This window comes from Watersipora subatra, chromosome 4 (genome assembly GCF_963576615.1).
Source record: "Watersipora subatra chromosome 4, tzWatSuba1.1, whole genome shotgun sequence".
NCBI classification, from domain to species: Eukaryota; Metazoa; Bryozoa; class Gymnolaemata; order Cheilostomatida; family Watersiporidae; genus Watersipora; species Watersipora subatra.
Window position 1 is genome coordinate 4,821,190 of NC_088711.1, and position 24,880 is coordinate 4,846,069.

Here is a 24,880-nt window from a genome sequence, read left to right on the forward strand (position 1 = left end):
TTATCCGTGTTCAGTCCAAAAAACTTTGCAGATTGAGTTTGATGGATATGAATGTCTATATGTTTGTCATCTGTTTAGGTTTGTAATGGACCTGCTCAACTGCTATGAGCGCACATATCAAACACTTCTAATTCCATAAGGAAATTACTCGGCGTTCAAACACAGTGTTCCCTTCACCCCTTCATGATTCAGCTTTTGCGGCTTCAGCACTTCGTGGGGTAAAAATTATTCATCAAAAATTTTAAATTAAAGAAATACAAATACATAAATCTCTCTCATACTCCGTCCTTGTGAGATTCCTCCATGAGCATCATTGTGCTAGGAGTCGTCACATCTCCTCCAGTTTTTCCTGCATCATTTAAGACCTCACCGAAGGAGCAGTAAAGCTCTCATTAACCTGTATAGTCATCATTTTCTTCGCCTGATCATACTGCGCCGGTCTTTTCACTGCCGTATACATAAAGATCAAGCTAAGAGAAGCATTTGTCAAAAATGAATTATGAACATTGTTTAAATAGGTTTTAAAAAATATCCAGTGTACAGTATATTTACACTTTCTATGTACAAGCTTTTAAAGACATTTTTAATGGTGTAACTACCAACTTATAATGTTATTAATATTGTATACCTGTACATATAAAATTGTGCATATATTCATCGATATAGATGTGACGCTACTTCGCGGATTTTCACTTGTCAAGTACAGTCAAACATGAATAACTCGTCCACGGATAGCTCGAACACATGGTTAATTCGAACGGTTTCTTTGGTCCGTTCCCACGCAATGATAAATTGCTATAGATAACTCGAACTCAACACTGTTAATTCGAACTGTTTTTTTGCCCAACGGCTACCGAAACGGTTGTTATCGCTTTAGAAAATCACTTTATTCAAAGCCATAGAGGTAGCCCTCATCTTTTCGTAATTCATAAGCGTTGTTATTACCACCATCGGCAAAATAATTTTGTCAACGACTTTTCTAAAGGTTTGGTCAAATTTGATTTATACTGCTATACGATTAATAGCACGGGCTTGCCGGGTCACGCGCGCAAGGATTTTCGCCACGCACATACAAAACAAAAACAGCATGTTGTTTTGTATGTGCGTGGCGAAAATCCAATTGAGTGCGTGACCCGGCTAGCCCGTGACGAATAGTTTTCCGACGTTGATTCCGTGTTGAATCAACGTCGGAATGTTGAATGTTTAAAACGTCTTAAAAATTGTTTTTATTAAACGTATACGTTGTCTTAGCTAAAAAAACTATTCATCGTTTGACTTAAACACAGAATACGTGTGTACATTCAATAAGTATCCATTCAAAAAGCGTGAGTGATATACAATGTACCGTTAAACCTCGTAAAACTTTTAATTGAACTGCCTCGGAGTGTTGCTCTTAACGAATCCCAGGTAAAGTAAGGGATTTTTCTTTGGTAACTTTTTCTTGAAGTTGCATAAACTTCAAGAAAAATCGGCAAAATTGATCGTGGGTAAAACGCTCAAAAGAAAAAGATGTCTTTTCTTTTGAGCATTTCAACAACGATCAAGTTTTGCCAATGTCAATCTAAAAAAATGTCCTGGCAATAACATCACCTCAAACAACAAACCAATCTCAAGTGATAGAAAAATCTCTATACTTTTTGATAAAAACGTTTTAAACTTTACATTAGAAGCATTTAATTTGAAACAAGCCATTTGTGCTTTTGATTTATATTATAGTTTGTATATGTACATGTATCTACTAATAAATAAGTAAATACATGGACTTGTGACAGTGCTCTGATAACTTGAACGCTCTGATAATTCGAACACTTTTGCTCGGTCCCGTGAAGTTCAAGTTATCCATGTTTGACTGTATTCTGATCCCAATAAATCGTGATAAACTAGGGAACACCCTGTAGTCATTTGTTCTCTAACTATTTTTTGCAAAATGCATAGATTTGCCATTGTTGTGACTCATTTGAAGCATTGTGAGGCAAAGCTTCTATCTCCGAAAGCAAGCAGGTGGTAGTATAGTCAACTATAGACATTAGCACCTTCAAGGGTCCTCAACTTAGCAACACTAAAATACCGGCTATTTGAAATGGCAAATCTTTCCACCATCTTGTATTCCAAAGCTAGGATGCTGACAGCTAGTTCAAAAAAAGGGAGTCTGCTGCAGCTAGCTGTTTAATATACCTCTTTAATGTACAAAAAGTGTCCATCCAATCGTTCTTGGGCCGCCTGAGCATGGGCACCTGAGTATGACCAAATTCCACACATTGGCGAAGATTAATTGGCTGATTCTTTCAAAAGATTTTGAGTTACCATTGTGATGACTGTGAGGCTGGAGGAAAGTGAGCGAAACCAGCAGTGAGCAGTTTTCTGAGATTGCTCTTGCCATAAGCTATTTGTCAGCTGCCTTATGCAAATATGTATGCCGAAATGTCATATTGCAGCATCTTTTTTTATTTAAGTACATGTAGCTTAACTTTTACAGAAGGCTGATTTACATATATAAATCTAAGTGTTTCTTTATCGCTTATTGGTCTGTCGTCCGTATTTCCAGTTATAGCGATCAAATTCTAGGAACAAAAACCGCTTTGCACTGGAATTGAAATCGGAAACGCCAGTTCTACAGCCAGGCTTGATATCCACACCCTGATACACCACATCGTTTATTTTCATACTATAGAATAATTGTGCACATACTTATTACACCTGCCAATCTTTAATGGCGATTAGAAGAAAACTAGATGACGATACTAAAAGAAAAATATGTGCCGGGGCTTTCCTAAAATGTTATAAATATATGTACATGTAGCATAAACTTAATTAAACTTATAGCACACACAGAAATAAACACCTTCATTTAAAATTTTGAATGGTGTATAAGCTGATTAAAATTAAATTGTTTGTGCTAAAATGTTTTGTATTAGCCGTGCAATACTGGCCATGTAGCTAGTCATCTAATAACTATGACCTAAATATATATTTCAGCCAACTTTTATCAAAATGTTTACAAAAATAACATTTTGATAAGACTAACAAAGGTATATTTATTACTTACAACAATAGTAAAACAACTATGAAGACAAAGACAATGGTTATTAGACCTGAATTCTCACACTTTACCATAGACCTATTAACTATACTTGATAGTTATATGTATATAGTTAATATAGTTATATATATAGTTAATGGGTCTATGCGTTTTACTGACAATGCCTGAAGTAGAGATATTTGCGATTAAAAACAATAACAGCTAGGTGAACAATTGAGTCAGGTGAGTTACTGATAATAGCCAAATAACCCAAGGTATTGTTTCTCACATGCTAGTCTTTATGGCATTGTACTGGATTGAAGTCTTGGACTATACATCCCTTGTTCCTTGACACGCTGCCTGGGAAGTTATTGAAATGCTCATTTTAAGGCAGTTCTATCTCACAATGTTCACAGATAGTTGAAGCACCACTGCACTGTTATTGAAAGGCTTGTTTTGGTTAGAGAGGAAAAACTGTGTTCAACTGATATGTTCCCAAATGCTGGAGAAACTATATTTTTAACGAAAGCCAGTCAGTGTGCCATTCTCAGTTCTTCGTCTCGTTGCTAGAACACAAACAAAAAATTTGGACTGAAGTCTGTGTCACTCTGTTTTGTAAGAGGAGGGAAAGTGAATTGCTATTTTATCTGTTTACTAGGTGAATGCCTGGCATTGCAAGAGTAATAAAATGAGTGTTCTCATACAAAATTTATTTTTAATCAACGTATGCAGCATTCACCATTCTTACTTTTAAAGGAAGGCATTTGTTTATTTCAGTGTGTTCGGCCAATGCATAATTCAAATATTTTAAAGCTCGAGGCATAGCTAAAACTGATTGTTGAAAAACATTTCTTACTCTTTATGCTACACACTCGTTCAAAATTTGTAACAGCTTATAAACAGTGGCAGGTAATGTAGTTGCCATTGGCTGTGTTTCTTTACCCAATAGATATGAGTAACTTAAGCTAGTAACTTGAGCTAATATTATAATCTCTACTATAATTAGAGCTGTGTCTGTTCGAAGCCAGCTAAGAGCATTAAGAAAAAATATTGCACTTCACAGGAATTGAACTCATTCATTCAATTGCGCGGATGTGAAGCCAAGTGCACTACCACTAAACCATGCAGCCCGTAAAATTTGATCTTTCACGCCGCACTCGACTGCAAGCATGCATATTTCAACCAATCGCTAGTAACTGGACATACAAACGACAACAGACAAACACTTGATTATATATACAGTGCGCCCTCCTACAACGGAAATAATCTGTTCCAGAGACGTTTACGTTATAGGGATTTTACGGTAGAACCAGTAAAATACGTGTAAATTGACTAATCCGTTCCAAGATCTTTCCAAACTCACATCTTAGAGCATACAAAAAGGAAAAAACTTGACTTTTTTAATTTGTAAGCATACCGTAAGTGCAACATTATTAGTTTACATCGACAGCTTTTCTCCTTTTTTGATCATTTTCTCTGGTTTTATAGACCGTGATTGCAGTAATTCTACAGAAAGTTGATGGGGGACCACACATCTTCAACGATTTGCTTATTTTTCTAAACAGCAAAGGGTACTCTTCAAAGTAAAGCTAGTAACAAGCGTTTTTTATGTCTACAAGAAAGCAAAACGACAAGTCAAGATTAAGATAAAAGGGAACTTTTGACGATACTCCAACTTGTGACATTTGGATTGGTGGACCGACGCTGTAACACCTCCAGCAATCGATCGCCTTTGTATTTATCCGCAATGCGCAACTATCCTATTCTCTGTTTTGTCGACACATCTGATGATCCATCACGACGAACTAGATTGTTGCTAAAGCTGTACATATTTATATAATAGGTATAACGCGATAAGCATGTCGTTTTTTCTTTTGCGATTGCGGCGAAATAGATTAACGTTCAAATCAATTTTGCGAACTTGCCCGACTTGGCACTTTATGTTAGCCTATATGGAATTTTTTACGTAGTAGAAAACACAAACTTCACATAAATTTTTTACATTATCTGGAATTTACGTTATAGGAGGTAGCTCCTATACATTATAGGAGTGTCAACCGTATATAGATGATTGTTTTAAACTATTCAACAATAATTCTACGATTATTTTGAGGGAGTAATTTAAATTTGAATACATGACTTATGATTTCATAGCGTAGTTATAAGTGACGCTCAGTTACCTTGAAGATTAGGTTTGTCAATGTATGAGACTGAGTTGCTGCGTCAAAAAACAGTCTATTGTATGCAATAGTTACTCTCAGTGAGGTATGGTGTATCACTTGCATTCTGTATATTAAATCATACCTTGCTAGGTCCTGGACAGACCCCTTCTAGTTGAAGGACTAAAATGACAACACATATAAAATAGAAACAGAAGTATAATGTTAAGATTATCTTTAATGTGCATCCTTGACACTAACATCTATCATTAGCTATGCTTTGACTCTACATCTACCAAAATCTGAGTGAAAAATGTCTCATTGGGCAAAGCATCATTGCACGACCTGTTAGATGATGCAATATCTACTATATAAACGACAATCGTTGTCTGTCTGCGTGCGTGTTTGATTGAGTGTCCGCCTTATAGAGTACCGTACTTTTTAGACTATTACCCGCTACTAGGTATCTAGGTATTTTGGTAACGGGAATCTCCGGTTAGTACACGGCTCTATGCATAACCTATTCATCATTTTTACACAAAAATCACGTCATCTCTGGTTAGCGCGCGCCTCTTTACGGTGCCCAACGACACTGGTGCGTTTGAAACAGCAAAGTTGCTGCCGTGTTAAAAAGCACCGTCCTGAGTTCTGCGGCCTATACAAAGGTGCCTGTACACCTATACAAATGTACTAATCATTAAATAAAATAAATTAATGAATAGTAATTTACATGCGATTAATATTTACTGCCAACGTGTACCGAGAAGGTCACGCGAACGTTGATTTCTTGCGACTGGAAAAAACGCAGTTCTCACCTACTAAATTTCTACATAAAAAAAGGTAAACTACTTTTTATTCAATGTTGTATTGTCTATGAATTGCCACATTTCCACTACACAACCCTTTCACTTGCGTCCATGTACAAATTTAGCTATCGGCCTACTGCCAGCCATTTTGCCGATATTGCTTAATATGTATACAATATTTTTTCAATTTCAAATCCATCTAGAACGTTTGTTTTGGTTATATATTTCATTTTGCCAACATGTTAACAATCACTGCTATACAAAAAATTCGTTGTATCTATACTTTGTGCATTGATAAAGCGATGTGAAGCTACAAAGCAAAACGATCCTCTACAATGTTCCTTATTCTTACAAAACCATTACTTTCATCGCCATCAGAGTCAGTGTTGATATTGCTTTTTAATTATCTGTGTAATTACAAAAATCTGAATCGGCTATAATGTCATCAACATAGGTAGTTATTTGTTTACTAATTCAGACGCCTTTGATGAACTTACACAAAAATGTTCGTTTTTAAGTTGGAAATCCTCAAACAAAGATTAAAATATTAAACTTTAGGCTAATTTTATAGAGAAATCTTAGGACAACACTGTCACTACCATAAAAGTCCTAAAGATCGTTGGTCATGTTATCAACGAATAATAAAATTCAGTTACTAGCAATTGCTGGGAAAGTCGCAAAAATGTGTCTACGGCGGTCGACCATAGAAAACGCATAAATGAGTCTACTTTGGTGAAAGGGTTGAAAACATCGGATTTGCCACTGTTATTAGTTCTGTAGTACAGCTACTACAGAACTTGCACGGGTACTGCTACTGCGTTTTACCTACTAAATTTCTACATCGAAAAGGTTGGTACGTTTTATTCAATGTTGTATTGCCTATGAATCGCCACACCTCAACTACTTAATAACATCGGATTTGCCACTGTTTGTGATAGTTGGACAAGTTCATTTCCTTCAGCAGCTGAGTTACTAATTTTTTTTCCAGCTACGAGTAGGCCTACTGTAACTTACTACTACAGAACTTGCACGAGTACTCCGAGGGTTGCGATAGACGATGGTGAAAAGAAAGAGAGCAGTCGGTATCGACTTACTGTCACCCTGCTTTAACCATGACCAGCTGTACGTCGCCTGCTAAAAAGTAGGCACAAACCGAAAACTGTTTGTTCATACACCCGACAGAAAAACAAAAGATGTTGTCTATCCGCAAGTGTTGCGTTGAACTAACATCGTGTTATTGTTATGTCATGCTATGTTCTTCATGTTCTGCTATACCACATGCAGCATTTTCTAACATATTTTTCAGTATATATATATTTTCATGCATTCGTTATCCTTATTGTATCTCATAAAAAGGCTATCATGTTGGCGGTTATGTTTTTTTATTGTGAGGTGCTAATGCTGTATCTGCCTTGACATCATACTGTCTGCACTGTTATACATATAAATTTTATCGACACAACCTCATTACTGTTTGTATATACCATGTCAAAACACAGGCTATAGACGAAAAACTGGTGAGCTATGATTAGTGTTTTAACCTTTTCCACACCGTTCCCGTAATCTGACGGGCTGAGAGCGCAGTCTCAGCGCACCAAACCCGTAATTGCCCGTCAGATCTGAGTCTTCGACAGGTATTTTTTAAATTCATTTATTTATTTTAAAAACGGCACTAAAACTTTTAATTTATAATTTGAGGAGTTTTAAAAATATCATACTATTATTTTGGTGCTATAATTAGTCCCTTCTACGCATGTGCAAAAAGAACACGTTGTTAGAAGTTGAACGTTCTTTATGGAAAGCTGATCATCATGAACGGACGCGATATTTGAAGCGCTGCTAAAAAGATTCGTTTACAGGAAGATACCGACTGGTTTGAAAGTGAAGAAGAGGATTTTGGACCAGAAAAATGTGAGGAAGACGATGAAAGTAAAAAAGAAAATCAACGCAATGAATTGGATTGCGAAAGTGAGACTGAAACGGCCGGCGTTGAAACGGCGAATAATGACGGATATCAAAGAGGAGCTGATTTAAAACCAAAAGAATTACATTTTGCTGACAGCCTGGCAGGAGTATATATAAGTTTGAATTCTTAAACAGGTAAGTGTTTTTATTATTCAAAGCTTTTTAAACATCGGCCATGATAAATGTTATATTTAACGAAACGAATAAATATGGCCTTCAAAAACATTGCGATGCTTCGGAGCCTGTTGATGATAAATATTTGGCGAGTTGCTTGTTTAGTTTTGCATATAGGTATTCTCAAAAAGCCTACTCTGTTGCCTTACTGGTCCACACTCCTTTATTATCTCCGCTGATTTTTAATCAGTTTAAAAATTGAAAGAAATTTAGAAGCAAGCTTACACTTTATTGACAATTTTGAAGACCTTGCAGGCAATAAATTGTTCAAATTAAAAAATGTTTTTGCCATGACATGCGACTGGTTCTATCCTGTTTTCCTATCTGATAAATTTATATTTGTAGATGAAAGCTTGCTGGCATGGAAAGGCTGGCTCAACTTCAGACAGCATATTCCATCTAAAAGATCTAAATTTGGAATTATGTTATTTGCTTTCTGTTGCTGTCTCTGGCTATGCGCACCAGTTGTCTGTATACATCATCGATGAGCAAGCTGAATGCACTGGCAGCGAAGTCACTTGTGGAATATATTTGTGCAGTCATGTTTTGATCCTTACCATGCTAACTAAATTTATTTACAAATGGTATTTTATTTAGTTTCTGCAAATACTTCACTGCTTTGTATTGCTAGCTTTTGTACATACATTTGCTGATCTATTGTATTAGTTGTGCATTGGTGTGCTGTATTTGTTGCACACTGCCATCTTCAGGGCAGCAGTCTAATCAAATAGTTCAGTTCTCATATTGTTCTGCAATCTAGCAGTCCATGATTTGCTGTTTCTGCTCATAATAAATGTTGCTTACTGTCTTTTGCTGCTTCACCAAATGTGTGAATATAAGCTCACAACTTAATTCTTCTTGCACACAACCAGTTAATCTTTGCTGCAGCACACATGAATCTGTGCAATGACTTTATATGCAAATTTCTTACATAAGTCTAGTCTCAAGAAATGCATAAAAGTTCAGAGCAAAAAATTGTAACTGCATATATATATAGATGTCTAGCTGCAAAGTTTTTGCAAGCTGTGTGGAGGAAAAAATCTCATTATGCAGGAAAATGTCTCAGCTTCCAGATGCATATTCATTTGCAGTTTTGTGCCAATTTGCACGAAAGTTGGAGCAACCTTGTCGGATGACTGTCTTGCGCTGCTTATGGACATGGCGTCTCGAGCATTTCCAGTGGCGCTCCCACTATACATCGGAGCTCATAACTCCGCTTTCAACGCTCTTGGACGACTAAATTTTTTTGCAAATTGTTGTGAACATATGAATCCATGCAAGAATTATTTATACAACATTGCCAATTGCTTTTAGTAAATATAAAATACAATTGAAAATGACGTACAAACATAAAAAAACTCGTATCTTCAACGAATTGCGACTCTTGCAGGTAAGCAAATGCAAGCTAACTACATTAAAAAAGTATCAGCTTGTAGAGAAATTTCTCAGGATTCCTATGCTGGTTAATTTATGTAACTACCTCGATTTTGAAGAAAGTTGATGCAGTTTTTACTCAATGGTGTCGAAGGCTCAAATCGCCATAGTAAAAGCACTGGTGCGCTGGGGAATTTCCAGCCGTAAGCCCCCGGTCGCTAAAGGGTTAAGCATGTAGTCTCCAGTCAATAAATGCTGGCGATAGCAAAATATTTTGTAGAAGATGCAAAACTTTTCAATACTGCCAGTTTGAAGAACTTCAGTTTGCCTAGCAATGTCAATTTCATTATCAGTTCTCTGTACACAAATAGGGCAATGCCGATTTGAGTGGTTTGAGACTGATGCATTGCAGACTAGCTGTAAAACGTATTGCAGATTTCCATTGTTCTCCCAACATTATTGACATATATGACTGCATATGTGTATGCATAGTGTGATCGGGGCAAAAAATTTCAGTAGACTGCATATTTGGAGTTGTTTTACAGTATGAAAGACAACTCTCAATGAACCACTTGCTGTACATAAATTTGTTCCCGTGGACGGGTAATGCAGCTAGTGGTTTGGGGTCGTGGCGTCACTCGAGGATGCGCGGGAGACCTTTTTCGCCCCGAGTGCAGCGAGAGTATCCAGGCGCGGCTTTTCGGATGAATGAGTTGGCGAGTGCGAGGCGATTGAGTGCTAGGTGATTGATTGCAAGGTGATTGATTGCGAGTGCGAGGCGATTGGTTGCGAGTGCAAGGCGATCGATTGGAAGGCGAGTGCGAGGCAATTGATTGCGAGGCGATTGATTTCGAGGCGATTGATTTCGAAGCGGGTGCGGGCCGATTGATTGCGAGTGCGAAGCGATTGATTGCGAGGCGAATGTAAGAGCGGGATTATCAACTGCGAGGCGGGTAATGACTGGTCAGACAAGTCGGAGGCTCGGCGGCAGAAGTGCGCGATCGTCAACTGCAAATATAGACGGGTATGGATGAACGCATGAATCTAGACACATGAATCTAGAGTATTTACTAGATTTTACACGCATCTAGCTGTAAAACACATTGCAGATTTCCATTATTCTCCCCAACATTATTGACATGTAATATGTATATGCATATTCAGGGCAACAATTTCAGTAGACAATTTAAATAATAATACATCAGGGCAACAATTTCAGTAGACAGCATATTTAGAGTTGTTATACAGTATGAAAGACAACTTTCAATAAACCTTATGCTGCACGTGAATCTGTTCCTGTAGGTGGGTAATGCAGCTAGTTAGCCTATAGAAAGCTTCTAATCAGCATGATAGACACACCAGCTAGTATTATTAATAAGCATGAAGGCCTTGCTACACAGGCTGGCAAGATGCCTAGCCAGCGTGTAGCGTAGCACATGTATCGTATTTGCTGTGGCACACACACACCGATATGCTTTGTGCATTATGTTGGCGCTTAGATTGACTGATAAGGCTCGGCATGAGTCGTGTGAAGACCATGATGTCCTTACTGGATTTCCCAGTACGTTACTGAAGTATCATTATGATATCTGTATTGTAATGTATAATCAATGATATGTGGTATCACTAGCATATGTGCAGTTATTGACATTTCTATATTTTGCTTAATATACAAACAGCACACATTAAAGATAAAAATAACCAAGGACAAAAATATTCCAAAATCATGATGACATAAACTGAAGGAAAAAGATTTTTAAGTAGTTAATGATCAAAAAAAGTCTGAAATGGTTTGTAAACAGTTCCAATTTTTACTTGTAACGTCCGTATATATAGTAAAAGGGAAAATATCTTTGTCCACGTATAAAGATCTGCGACGCAATCTACAAAATCTGCGACGCAAAATGCATGCATTTCATCAGGGTAGGCCTATATAGCCAGACTTATAGTCATTTGCCAAAACATTCGTAAAGTTTAAATTTTTTTTGTATTATTTCTCTTTGCATTTTGCATATATAAATGTAACTACACTGCCAACAACATATTTCTAATATTTTCATGGTCGTTAGCTACTTAGCAATGAACATTATTAAGTAAAGCTTTTTATAAGCTTCTTCGTGATGCTTCGAGTTTTTCAAAACTCAGCACGAATCACAGTTGTCACATGAAATATATAGATGAGACAACTTTATGAGATACTAAAGTTAATGATACTGTACATCCTAGTAGTCTTACTCAACACGCTGTCAATCAAATGCCAATTCATGTTGCTTACTCTTCAAATACCTGTCGTCAAGATCCACCTCTGGAATGTCATGCTTCATTGAGAATGAGGGAATATTTTCAACCTTTTCCTATAACATATCCTCTTCATTGTCTATTGCATTTGTAATTAGTATTAAGCAGAGCACGTTTTACATGATATGACAATAGATTTTGAATCACAGAAGTTCCAGTAGCTCATCTACTGATGGGCTGTAGCAAAGGAGACAGAACATGTATATTCTGTGGCAGTGTAGGATTTTTAATATCACTTCTGATGTCATTTCATGACATCATGGCACTTCATGACTGAAATATTTAGGCCAAGTGATTTTAGCCTAATAATTGTGTCAGCTATACAGGAAGAATGAGTTAATATCTGGAGATGAGGCAATTTTATAGATTTCGACTGGAATGTCACATCGAGTGTAGACCAGAATTTGTGTGATGTCAGGATGAATAGAGCGAGCCAATGTACCAATCTGACCTAGGCTTGTAGGTCTCATCATATACTAAGTGCTCATGATTGTTGGCCAGCACTTTTTCTACCGAGGTCAATACAGCTGGACCAATTATTGCTTACTATAAAAAGGTTATGACCCGCAGATATCCTGTAGGTTTTAAGCAACACAACTTGGTTCGTCTGTAAACATTAAATACTTAATAAAAGACAAAGTAATTTAGTATTAAATTAGCATAAAATACTTAAATCTGTGCTACATTCTTTAGATTGTTAGCATGACTGAAAAAGGCATGTTTCTAGCTTATTTGTGTACTCTAGGGGTAATAGATGTCTAGTCATTGATCTTTGTGTTGCGTTCACAGCTTCTGTATATCCATCGATGATAATTCTTCAATTATGTAGGTAGGATGGACTGTAGGAGTAGGTAGCACACATCATGTAATCTTGTTATGTGTAAGTCTTCCATCTTGTTGAAGAAGATAGTTTGCATCGCATGTATCGCTAGTCTCCATTGATTTTTAGTTAGCTATGGTATAGATATAAAGCCATTCCCTGGTTATAATATGTTTGAATAGAGCTTAGCCATGCATTATAGAGCTCGTTAACCATAGCCTATCACGCGCCAACCCAAAGACTTGATTGGCTACGGATAGTGAATGACTGTCTGGGTTTTTCCCATTTCCAAAGGCCTAAATGGCTTCATTGTAAGTTTTATCTATTATTCATTAGGCTTGCCACGTAGCAATAGTGTGGAATTTCCCCTTATAACGCCGTAACTGGAAAATTCTAGATGCTAGAAGATTCTTCGTCTTAGACAGCTTTTGGAAGTGATTTCTGCTGTACAAATGGCAACTGCAGTGAAGACAAGTTCAGAAAGTCTTGGAATAGCCGATATACCATTGACATTATTTGATGACGATTCTTCCGACTCCGGTGATACAGATACAGAGGATGCTGACAAATCCAGCAGGAAGGCCAAAAGACCAAAGACGATCATTCAAGATGATGAGAATACTCAAGAAGCGAAGAAAAAGAATCGCCAAAGTGCTCGTGAATGTCGGGCTAGGAAGAAACTCAGATATCAGTACCTAGAGGAGCTTATAGCAGCTAGCGAACAAGCAGTTTTCAAACTAAGAGATGAGCTCAAAGAGGTGGGTTGTACATGTATATAGTTGCAACTCCCGTTGTTGAGCTGCTTTTTATTTCCTTATGTTCATCTGTTAGCGCTATGTGGCGCTATGTTAATACTATGTGGCGCTATGTTAACACTATGTGGTGCTACTCTACATTCTAGAACCACGCCTCTTAGCTAATACAATGACTGATGTGCTTACTTAGATCCCAGATTAGTAGTTGCACGTTATGCTACTAGCAGACACTTTCAGTTGTCAGTTTACTTGCAGTTGGAAAAGACTTGCAAAGAGAAGGATGAGCGAAATGGAATCCCATCATCAAGTGCTGATTGAATGGAAGGCTGGCATGTTTACTCATCAGTCCTTAAACAATTGCTACCGTCTCATGTTGACCAGCTTGCTGGTTAGCCAAAGCAGAATGATAAGCAGCTTCTCTCACTAGTAGACAATGCTACTAAGGCACTCACTGTCTCACTGTCTGAGGCTAGTAATTGCTTTGTGGTTAATGGCTAGCTGTTTGATGCAATGATGGCAGTTGTTGATAAAATGTATTGTTTAACTCGAAGCCTTTGTATGCATGAAACATGTCTGACTGTCGGCGCGGCGCGTCTTTGCGAATATTACTTGGAGCTACTTGTGAGGTGCTGAAACCAGTGAATATCATTCCTTTTTTTTAAAGAAATTAATCTCGTGTTCTGCTGAGAATCAAACTATTGCATACAGATTATTCTTTTTGAAGTTTTCATTGTTTGAAACATAAATATAACTATTATAAATATAACTATTATAAATATAACTATTATAAATATAACTATTGTACAATAATTGATGTTCTTTGCTTATGTTAGCATAATCTGTGGTGAATAACATAGTCCAACCTTTGTTAGCCTAGTTAGTGTCTCGCCTTAGTGTCTAGCTGGTTTGCTACACAACCAACTAGACATGCACCATTACCGCTGGTGGTAGTGGATATACTGCTGTGAACCGAAGGCTATTATTACCAGTAGTATGTTGACATTAGCCTATGGCTTTCACTTGTTATGGTAGGTCTCCTATTATTGACCTAAGGCTACGATTAGGTTGTTGTTGGTCTCGTGCTGCCGCTAACTCTATTAGATATACTTACTACTGTTGGCCCAAAATGATTAGCCTGCCCGGTTCCTAAAACTATGTAACTTGATACGTCCTTTAAATAGTCTGGCTTGCTTAGCAGGTTTGTTTTTTGCCTAAATGAACTGTTGCCAAGTAGCTAACAGCGAGTGTAGCGCAAACTAGTTCAGACAGGGTTGATTTAGTATGGCATCATCGCTTACAAACAGCCTTCTTGTTCAGCTGCCTAAAGGCACCTGCTGTTACACCTCTATGGAGATGATTCAGAATTCATAAATCAATAGCTTGTACAATCCCTGAGCGTAATGATAGACACCCATATAGCGGCATACACTAACAGGCCTGACTCACACTTGTGCTGTATTGGCTAATCTCTTTACAATGAGAAAGCATCTCAAGGCTAGTGAACCAGCTTTCCTACCAGCATACTTAGGTGCCTATTCTTCATCAGTCTGGCATAACCAGGTGAAGGGATGACGGATGAGGTATACACTGCACTGGTGATGAACTCACATCAAACTCACTTCATAATACTTCAATCAGTATGGTAGCTGACATTGCAGTTTAGTGCCCAGAACAAAGGATAATTCAATTTCATGAACTACTGCCTAGCTAGCTGATCATAAGTCTGAACTCGCAGTTTGTAATAAAATTTGAGGTATTTTCATTGAATCCACCTATGAGATATGGACATGTACATGTATATGACCTTTTTTGGGTCGGAATGTTGTGGAAAGGAATTGTTTACCCAAACAAAAAATTAAATTTGCAACCATCATGAGGGCAAATGATGTAATACATGGGTGATTCACTTGCTATCTGACAAAAAAGAAATTGAATAAAGTTTTTAACAATTGTAGTGGTTATGCCTGAGATGTCAGGGTACAATAGGCACAATGGGTGTGTGTCTGGAACAGACTGACTCTAGACAGACCGAGGCTCTGATAGTTACTGATGCTTGAGACATCATTGTTCTAATAAATGGCTTATGAAGTTATTCACCGGCGGTGTCTCACTTCTAGGCGTTTAGTGGGATTACCATGTCAGTTCAGCCCGATGGCAGCTGTTGATACTTTGGCTATTAAACACTGATTTTGTAACTTACCTCTAGGTACAGCAATCTTAAAAACAGCAGGTGTTTACTGTTGATCGAACCATCGTGTTGTTTTACCTTGTTTACTTGTTGCGGTCATTTATAAAGCTGAATCTCATGATCCATATCATAGGCATTATGGGCTGGTTGAGGAGAGGAAATTCCGCTGTGCTTCTGTATAGGTAACTGTTTTTATGTATGACAAAAGGCATGTTAGAATTTCAAAGCAGCTCATGCCAGCTACACGTTTGATTGACTAAATGTTGTCTTTGCTCATATGAGAATGCTATCCAATAATTTCTATTCGAAAAAAAAAAATTTAATCAGTAAAATGGATACGGATAACACAGCTTATAATTCTGTAAGGAGCCAAACAATTCTTGTCTTGAGTGAGACTATCTGAGACTAGCCACCTATCAGAAGCCATGTATTAGACTATCTGAGACTAGCCACCTATCAGAAGCCATGTATTAGATTATCTGAGACTAGCCACCTATCAGAAGCCATGTATTAGACTATCTGAGACTAGCCACCTATCAGAAGCCATGTATTAGATTATTTTGTGCTAGTTTCACTGTTCTATAAAATATCTGATAATTCTTAGGAACAGCATAAATTATCAAATAACCAGCGTAGATCATTGGCTCACACAGATCTGATTGTTGACTGAATGGCAACTATGGATAGGTTCCCATGCACTTGTTGCACTGCTGTAGGTAGCCTGTATCTCTGTAACTGGTAAACTTTTACTTTATTTGAAAAGTACTATTTGGCCTCCCAACCGAGGAGTTGTGTACACACACCTTCTGATAAGTACCATGTGACTATAAATTAGCAAACAATTTAAGATGTCCGCCACCCGCAAAAGGTGGTACCTGTAGGCCTAATAAAGAACTGCCTCCCTTTTTATCAAAAAGATTAAATTGTCTTTTATCTTACAAAATTTCAGTATAATTTTACGTTTTGCTGCCGTTGAATTCTATAGAAAATTGAAACCATAATCAGTGAGAGCTCTTAAAATGCGCACAATACAAACAAACATCTGTGAATGTCTTTTGTTTACAATTGGCTATGCAAATGTTGAGGAATGAAGCTTTCTAGCCTGTCCTTCTGGTAAGCTAATCGTTGCGGAGGTAGATTATTGCTAGATACAGAGTACTGTGACAAGCAGCTCTGGCACAATGCCGCTATCTCTCCTGCAGTCAATAGAGGTGACTAAAACTGTCTATGGTTGTGGCCAGTGTCTGAAGTGGAGAGAGATTCTTGGGGGTACTCTCTGTCATGCCAGGAGGGTAGTCTCCAGGGCCAACGGCCCTGCTCGCCGCTCACAGGGTGAGTCTGAAAAGGGCGCTGTACCCTCTCAGTAGAGGGGGGGGGGATCCGGGAAATTTTTTAGCATGAATGCCCCTAAATTATGCTGTTTTCCATAACTTGAAACCCTGTGTTGTGTTCAGTAAGAATTTAAAAGTGGGCTTAGCTGCACAACCTGTGTGCTCTATGACTATGGAGACTCCAGGTTGTGATGTGAGTGAGTCAAAAAACCATATGGACAGTCCACACAGACCCCAGACACAAGACAGTCCCATCTCCAAGCCACCATGAATATTATTATATGATAAGCTCAGTCATTCACTATTTTTTAAATACAGACTCTAAATTCATGACAGTCACTAATTCTTACTCACCTTTAAAGAAGTTATCTATTGGCCCATGCTGTTTCATTATGAATTGAAAGAAACGAAGAAACTAGTATAATAAGCAAGAATTTATTCAAAACTACCATCCAAAACACAAGAGAAGAATCCAAGCAATGATGAATCTTAAGCTATTCGAGGGTTCCATAGGGCGGCCAACACAGGGTCCCGTCGATTGTGTCGGTTGATAGAAAACTGATCGGTTCTCAGGTTTTTAACAAAACAATCTAGTTGATCCGCTATAATAGCAAAAAATTGACTGAAGAAATTAAACATTAGTAGCGTGATTCTCTCGTCCCAAAAACGCGCACTGTTTTCGGTGTAATGAACTCGAGCTAATATAAGTTCGGAAAGAAAAGGAAAAAAACGTTGTGTGAATATTTCACTTCATTCCGGTTTTACCGCATTTAATAAGATATGAGCAACCTTATAGGACCAACCTGTAGCACCTTGAAGGTGCTACAGTATTGGTGCTACAGTACACGTCCTAGGGAGTACCCCCACTAATTCTTCTTAGGGGTACGCCGTACCCCTGCGTACCCCCCCCCCCCATTTCGAACACTGGTTGTGGCTTGCAGAGATTGTTACTTTTGGCATTCCATAGAACTGCATGCGAATGTTGAAGTGATTTCTGGCTTTCACTCACCAGCGTCTCTCGCTCTCTCACTCTCTCGCTCTCTCTCAACAGGAAGGATATCATATCCAGCAGGCAAAAATAGGCTGGAACATGCTAGCACTTCCATCCTGTTGCAGCAGCTGGCCGATAGATAGGTTTATTTTATCTTCACCCTCTAAAAGTCTAAATGCTGCCATGTTACATCACTGGTACAGCGCAGTGCTTATATAGACGTTGTTTATGGTTCTGTGAGGGTGATCAGTTACCCCTTCCATTAGTGAGGTGGTTGACAGTTTGGATGTTGTTAGCCCGGCCCATGCACAAGTAGTACCAGATTACATGTATTACCCGTAGCAGGTTCCTACAGCCTGACCTGAACTTAGGGAGATAAAGTTTTTGTGTCAATTGTTGCTCGGTTGATGACCAGCCGTGTTCAAAACAGGAAAAGCCATTCATGTTTTCATTAAATCTTTTCTACCTTTATTATATTCAACAGCAAATCAAGATTTAGGTTTTATTTTTGTTTCTTTTCTTCTCCATATTTACAAGTTTCGAGTTAATCGACCTGAGAAGACAATACTAAAACTTGACATATAAAAGCAGTCTTATCATATGAACAACTTTTTTACTTGCTATTAAATCTGTAGTACAGTAAGTCGTCGACTTACGACCGCGTTTGGTTCCGGCCGGTCGTAAGATGAATTGAACATAAGTCGATTTTGTATATTCTGTCGATTCTGATCTAACTTAAATAAATTTAGCTTACTAAACATATACTTGAAGGACGTTTTACTACGTATTTTAATTAACTTCAAACTTTCAACAATGATTTTATCATTTATCTGTTTGCGAATTCATTTTCACCATAACAAATATTGCTGAATTTGCCATGGCGAGCAACGTATATCTTTCAATAATGCATATAATCAGTACAAAAATTGCCAAGTTTTATTTTCGCAAAAAATTATTGTTGATACCGTGGGGCAGAAAAAATTTGCCCTAACAAAAAAGCATAACAAAGTTAACAAAGAACGGTTTTCGCTACGCCTCGCACTGAGCTACCTGCCCTCCCCACAAACATGGTCGTAAAGTCGAGCGGATGTGGTCGTAAAGTCGAGCGGATATATGTCGCATAGGTCGTAAGTCGATGACTAAAGGTAGGGCCACACGTATCGTGTAATTTCAACTAATCTGGGAAATTCCATTCGTACGAAATTTCTGACCTGCCACACGGAGTTTCCCCACCACGGATTCGTACGAAACTAACTTTCAACTAGCCAATCAGAACGCGGTGATAAATTGAAGCCGATTCCGTTTCAATCATTTGCTTCAGTACCATACCATCTTCATCACCATATCGACTGCAAACAAACAACAAACTTAATTAACTTTATGTGTACATGTAGAGAGTAACAGCAGTAGAATATGTGGAACAAGACAAGACAACATCACTGAGACTGAAGTAATTAATTGATTGATACAATTGTTGAGATGATCTACTCACTCTCTCTCAGATAAAAAAAAATCAGTCCAAAACAAGCATGACCCAAAACCCAATGATATCAGTAGTACTAGCTACCACACTACTAGCTAGCTACCACACTACTAGCTAGCAACCACCAACTACCTACTACTAGTAAAACGTAAATAAACATACCAGTAAACTTCACTTTGGAGTTTGGAAAAGCCCTCTCCAATTCACTGACAATGTCCTTAAAATTGTTCAGTTTCACCCCTCTTAAGTCCTTATAGCCGTTCTCTCGTTTGCACCATATAACTTTTCTCTCCCTGACTAAGTCTATAAACAGTTCCAGATGGTTGTCTTCCATTTTAAACGCAAAATCAACTCTCTCTCTCTCTTCAAAACAGGTAAAATCTCTCTCTTATTTTTTTCTGGATATGCGCCAAAGAAAATGACCTTCAACATTCAACTAACCTTTTCAACCGACCAATCAAACAACGATTCGTAGGAATTTCTGACGTTTCGTCCAATTCAGGATTCGTTCATCGTGTGCAACCAACGATGGATGAATTCGTCCAAATGTCAATTCGTCCGAATCGTTTCGTCCAAATTTCGCCGATTTCGTGAGAATTTTGTCTCGTGTGGCCTTACCTTTACTGTATCTAAAGTTGTGCTCTAATATTGGCTATCATCAGATTACATGACGTAGTAATTGAAAGCTTTATCAGTGAGTTATTAAACCATATCTGTCACGAACAACTTTTATCATATTTACTAGGTAAATCAGACACGCTGATTCCGATTTTGTAATCAAAATAAAGATTAGGCCACTAACTTTCAGAGTAATGAAGGATTTTTTATAGCGTTTTAATATCGGTCTCGAAAACAACACGATCGGCATAACAAGCTCCGCCCATAAATACGTGACGTAACCTAGCTTTTTAGGAACAGAAGTTACGTAGGTATGTTTAGACCGATTTAGAATAATAGAGATGGGTGTTTTAAAATCCATTAATATCTAAATTCAGCCTTAAAAATAATATCAGTCTTTTCAGAAAGGTAGATAAGCTATTTAGCATTGCATATTTAAAAAGCGCGATAACAACGCTAGCTTGTAATAAAACCGCCCTTTTTGAGCTAATTTTTCTCGGCGTCCAGCCCATTTAAACGTCATGTAGCAAGCTGCGAGCAATTTTAAATAGTTTATATCCCTTTCATAAAAAACTGAAATTATTTTACAGGCTGGATTTAGATAATAATGGGTTTTAAGACACCCATCTCTATTATTTTAAATCGGACTAAACATTCCGAACTTCCGTTTCTGAAAAAGTTAGGTTTCGTCACTTATTTATGGGCGGAGCTTGTAATGCCGATTGTGTTGTTTTCGAAACGGACATTGAAACGCTTTAAAAAAGCCTAATGACTTTGAAGGTTAGTGGACTAATCTTTATTTTGAGTACAAAATCGGAATCAGCGTGTCTGATTTGCCTAGTAAATACGATAAAAGTTGTTCGTGACAGTTATGGTTTAATCAAGTTATTACTGATTCTGTGTACAATATACACATATACTTGATAACAACACAACAGCTTATGAAACTCTCTGGGTAGTGAGAGAAGATATAGAGGGTAGTGAGAGAAGATATAGAATTAAATAAAAATTAGATTAACGCATTATTTATTTTCACATCCACCAACAACCACAGTATTACATCTTTGAAGCACCAAACAATAAAATAATAAAAGGGACCAAGAAAGGGGACCATTGCCGCCGCCCACGATGATTGAAAGTACTCGATGTGGTATCCACAGATGAGGGAACATGAGTAGAGATCATTGGACGTGATGGTGCTAGAATTGTACTGCTACAAGACCGCTGGCCTGGTCCTATTTAAATGTTGGCATACAGTCAGAATCTTGTTGACTTGTAAATCCTCATGAAGAACATTGTAAATGTAATGATACTTTTTATCTGTGTGAAAAAGTTTTGTATTTGCAGTTATATAGTAACACCAACTTGATTGATTGATTATAGAATTATAATCTAACTGTATAAGTTGTGCTTTGAACTTATTTTCTTTATATCTCTCTGTCTCGTTATGGGTGTATCTCTTAATCTCTATTAGGCTACATGTATATGAACCCGACGGTCAGATTACGTGTTTAATCTGTATTTTAGTTGATACAGTACATACACTTAAATCAGAGATGATAAAAAATTGTAATTACAGCAAAAAAAAATTTTTGAAACATGTCAAAGTTATTTTAATGAGCTTTACAGAGATAAAAACGTAGAGAAAAGAAATAGCAATATATAAATACAGGAAGTTATGAACAGCCTTTCTAGGTCTAGTACATATCTGGTAAAAAACAATTATGGCTCATATTGTTTTACAAGTGATAAGAATGTTGTAAGTGCTGTGGTTGCAGGAAGTATAAATATATTATCCGCTAAAGGTTTTTGTAGGTTCATGAGTTTTAGAGAGATGAGAAACTAAAAGTTATAAGTAGTAAATAGTGATGTCCAGGAACTGTCACAAATCCTTTGTGCAAAAAAATCTAACTAAATTTATAAAACAAGCAACGGAAGTAAAGTTATATTGATAGGATTGTTCTGCTTTCCTTCTTTTTTAACCTTTAACCTTTCTCTCAAAATGACAATTTGGAAAAAAGCCATTTACAGATGAATGTATACCGATAGCTAATACTGTGAGAAAATGGACCTCTCTCTTTCCCCTGATCTCCCTCTCTTTCTCCCTCTCTTTCTCCCTCTCTTTCTCCCTCTCTTTCCCCTGATCTCCCTCTCTTTCTCCCTCTCTCTCCCCTGATCTCCCTCTCTTTCTCCCTCTCTCTCTCCCTCTCTTTCTCCCTCTCTTTCTCCCTCTCTTTCTCCCTCTCTCTCCACCTTGCTTCCCCCTCTTCTCCTCTCTCTCCATTTCTCCTCTCTCCCTCTCTTTTTACCCTCATCTTTCAAAGCTGTGACAGACGAGAGTTGGTAAGTCAGAAGTTGTGATGTCACTCAAAAGATCAAATGCAAATTAAATACAAATTAAATACAAATTGGATAAAAAACGGAAAACACATTCATATTTACTCAAACATTGAGATGGCCGATGCGACAGAAATTATACATCTGTTTACCTTCATCTAAAGTATTTACTGTGGCAGAGAGGAAACTAGGAAGTTATTAATTCTCTGATAGACAAAAAACTGACTAAAATATCCTTAATACAGTATTAAAGTTTTCTCTGTCAATGGATTGAATATAACAATTGGGTATGTTTGAGAACAGATTTGATTTCACTAGACTTGAGTTAATGGACATCGACGATGATGAAATGAGCTTGCAGACTGTCTCTGTTATTCTAGTGTCATAAATCCACAGAATCTAGCGAAAACCAAACCGAGGACATGTCATATCATTACATGGGTTATAGTTTACTTATGAACCAATATGTAGTTTAGTACCTAGTTCATCTTGGCGAGCATTGACTAATCTAATAAAGTTCTCTCAGGTTTTAGGTAACCAAAGGCCTTTACATCGGTATCAGTATGTATAGCAGCATTTCTAATAGTCAGCGTTCGTTCGTTCTCACACAAACACGCTATCAATACTCTACATCTCATTAAAGCATATCTGTGTGAATGATCTCTTATGCAACTCACACTCAGAATTAGCATAGTTACTAGTTGTCAAGGGGGCTCACTAAGTTTAAGGAGCACCTTATGGTCCTGCCAGCTACTGCTGGGACTCAATTCAGAGTACTCATGCACGGTGTATGCCGAGTGGCGCTGTAACGCACGATTGACATATGAATGTTTTGACATAATCCATGATATACAATTCAAGCAAACGTCATCTTACAGTCATAGAAACTTCCAACCTATGGTGCTCCATGTTTTTTCAAGTATCACGCTTTCGTAAGTAAAGAATGAAGATGCTGAATGTAAAAACTGAAGATAAAGCGTAACAATAAAAGGAGTGATAAGAAATACGCAAGATTAAACTTCCTCTAGTCAAAGTGAAGGTAAGTTATGATGCTGCTCCTATGATCACCACTACCTCAGCTCCATTCCTCTCTTGTAGTCTAAACTTCCATTCGCGTGTCTTTTAAGTGTTTCCAAGGTAAAATAACAATAGAAAATCTCTTATTATCGATTGCTTTTATTAATTTTTTTACATTCATTTTATATACTGTATTTGCTTTATTGCTGTGTATAATTATCGGCAGTATTTATTAAAGAGTTATCCAATCTTTCTTTTAGCATGCGGAATGAGTTAAATGAGTTACAGTGAATCCTCATTAGAATGTTTGATTCAGCATACAAAGGCTTAGCATACTAAGCAGATCTCAGACTGAATTGACATTGTAGCGTACATAATGTTATTAGTCAACCTTGATACCTATAAATTGCGTGTATCAACGCATACGCAGCAGCAAACTCCCCAAAAGTATGCGGTTAGTCAGCTCTCTTGCTGCCTAAGAAGAAGAAATACACTTTCTACTTACTATATATCATGTTTAACTCTCTCTATCAGAATGCTAACCCATACAGCCTAACATCTGCTGTAGAAATTATGTCATGTAATTAGCTAATTTAGAGCTTTACCAGAATTTATGCACCAAACGAACTGGTTGCTTAGAAAACGTGGCTTTGCAAATTTGAATCTTAAATTGCAACAAAACGCATCATATTACCATTTTTCTATATTCTCGTAAGTTTTCTGGTTAAAAATTCATGTTCTTTAGCTGTTCTAGATCAAGCGCATGCAATGCAATAGAAGAGCAGATAACTTCGTATATAATTTTCTGAGCGTTACTGGTAAGATATGCTTTAGTTTGTTTAGAGTTTTTACCGAAAAATTTAGAAGTTTTTAATATAAAATTGAAAGAGATAGCAACTTTTAATATCGTGAATTGTTCATTTGTCATAGCTGCTCATACACACGTATGATGGATACATTGATACTTCTTCAACTAGTTACTCAGAGCTCATTCATTTAACATACCAAAATCTACAACTACCAAATTACTTTTCAAGTTTACTTTAGCATAAGGATTCCATATTTGACTACAACGTCTCTTCTGTTTGACTAATCAATGACTCCCAGCAGCCATGTAATGGTATTTATTCGGTCAATATCTGGAACATCACTCTTGTTTGACAAGTACTGCTGATTCATTTGCATCTATGTTTGTTTGCTGTGCTTCTTGATAATATCTCTAAATTGCTTCTTACTTTAGTGCACCATATGCTGCCCCTCTAAACATGACGCTGCTGCCCCTCTGGACATGACACTGCTGCCTTCCTGAACATGACACTGCTGCTCTTTGCTGATTGTCCAAAGTGGTACCCTGCAAGTTCTCGTTTGTGATGCACATTCCTGTCTTGATGATTGTCTCAACCAAATATGAGAATCTTTGCAGCCGTCTGCTCTCTCTTTTTCTCTTTTGTTTGTCTCTCTCCGCTCCCTCCCTCTCTCTCCCCCTCTCTCTCTTTCTCTCCCTCTCTCTTTCTCTCTCTCTCTCTCCTCTCTCTTTCACCTTCT

At 37.5% G+C, this 24,880-nt stretch overlaps 1 protein-coding gene across 2 annotated transcripts in view; it reads left to right on the forward strand.

Annotated features, from left to right (window-relative positions):
* LOC137393738 (REPTOR-binding partner-like) overlaps positions 1 to 14,166 on the forward strand; it is a 38,672-nt gene extending 24,506 nt beyond the window's left edge. Inside the window, exons 2-3 of one of the 2 annotated variants that reach the window (XM_068080421.1) lie at positions 13,013 to 13,373; positions 13,626 to 14,166. In XM_068080421.1, the coding sequence (XP_067936522.1) occupies positions 13,068 to 13,373; positions 13,626 to 13,688 (369 nt within the window). In that variant the 5' untranslated portion in view covers positions 13,013 to 13,067 and the 3' untranslated portion in view covers positions 13,689 to 14,166. Of the gene's footprint in view, positions 1 to 12,837; positions 13,374 to 13,625 lie in introns of those variants that run through there. The other variant, XM_068080420.1, reaches the window with a different exon arrangement.
* Positions 14,167 to 24,880: the final 10,714 nt, after the last annotated feature.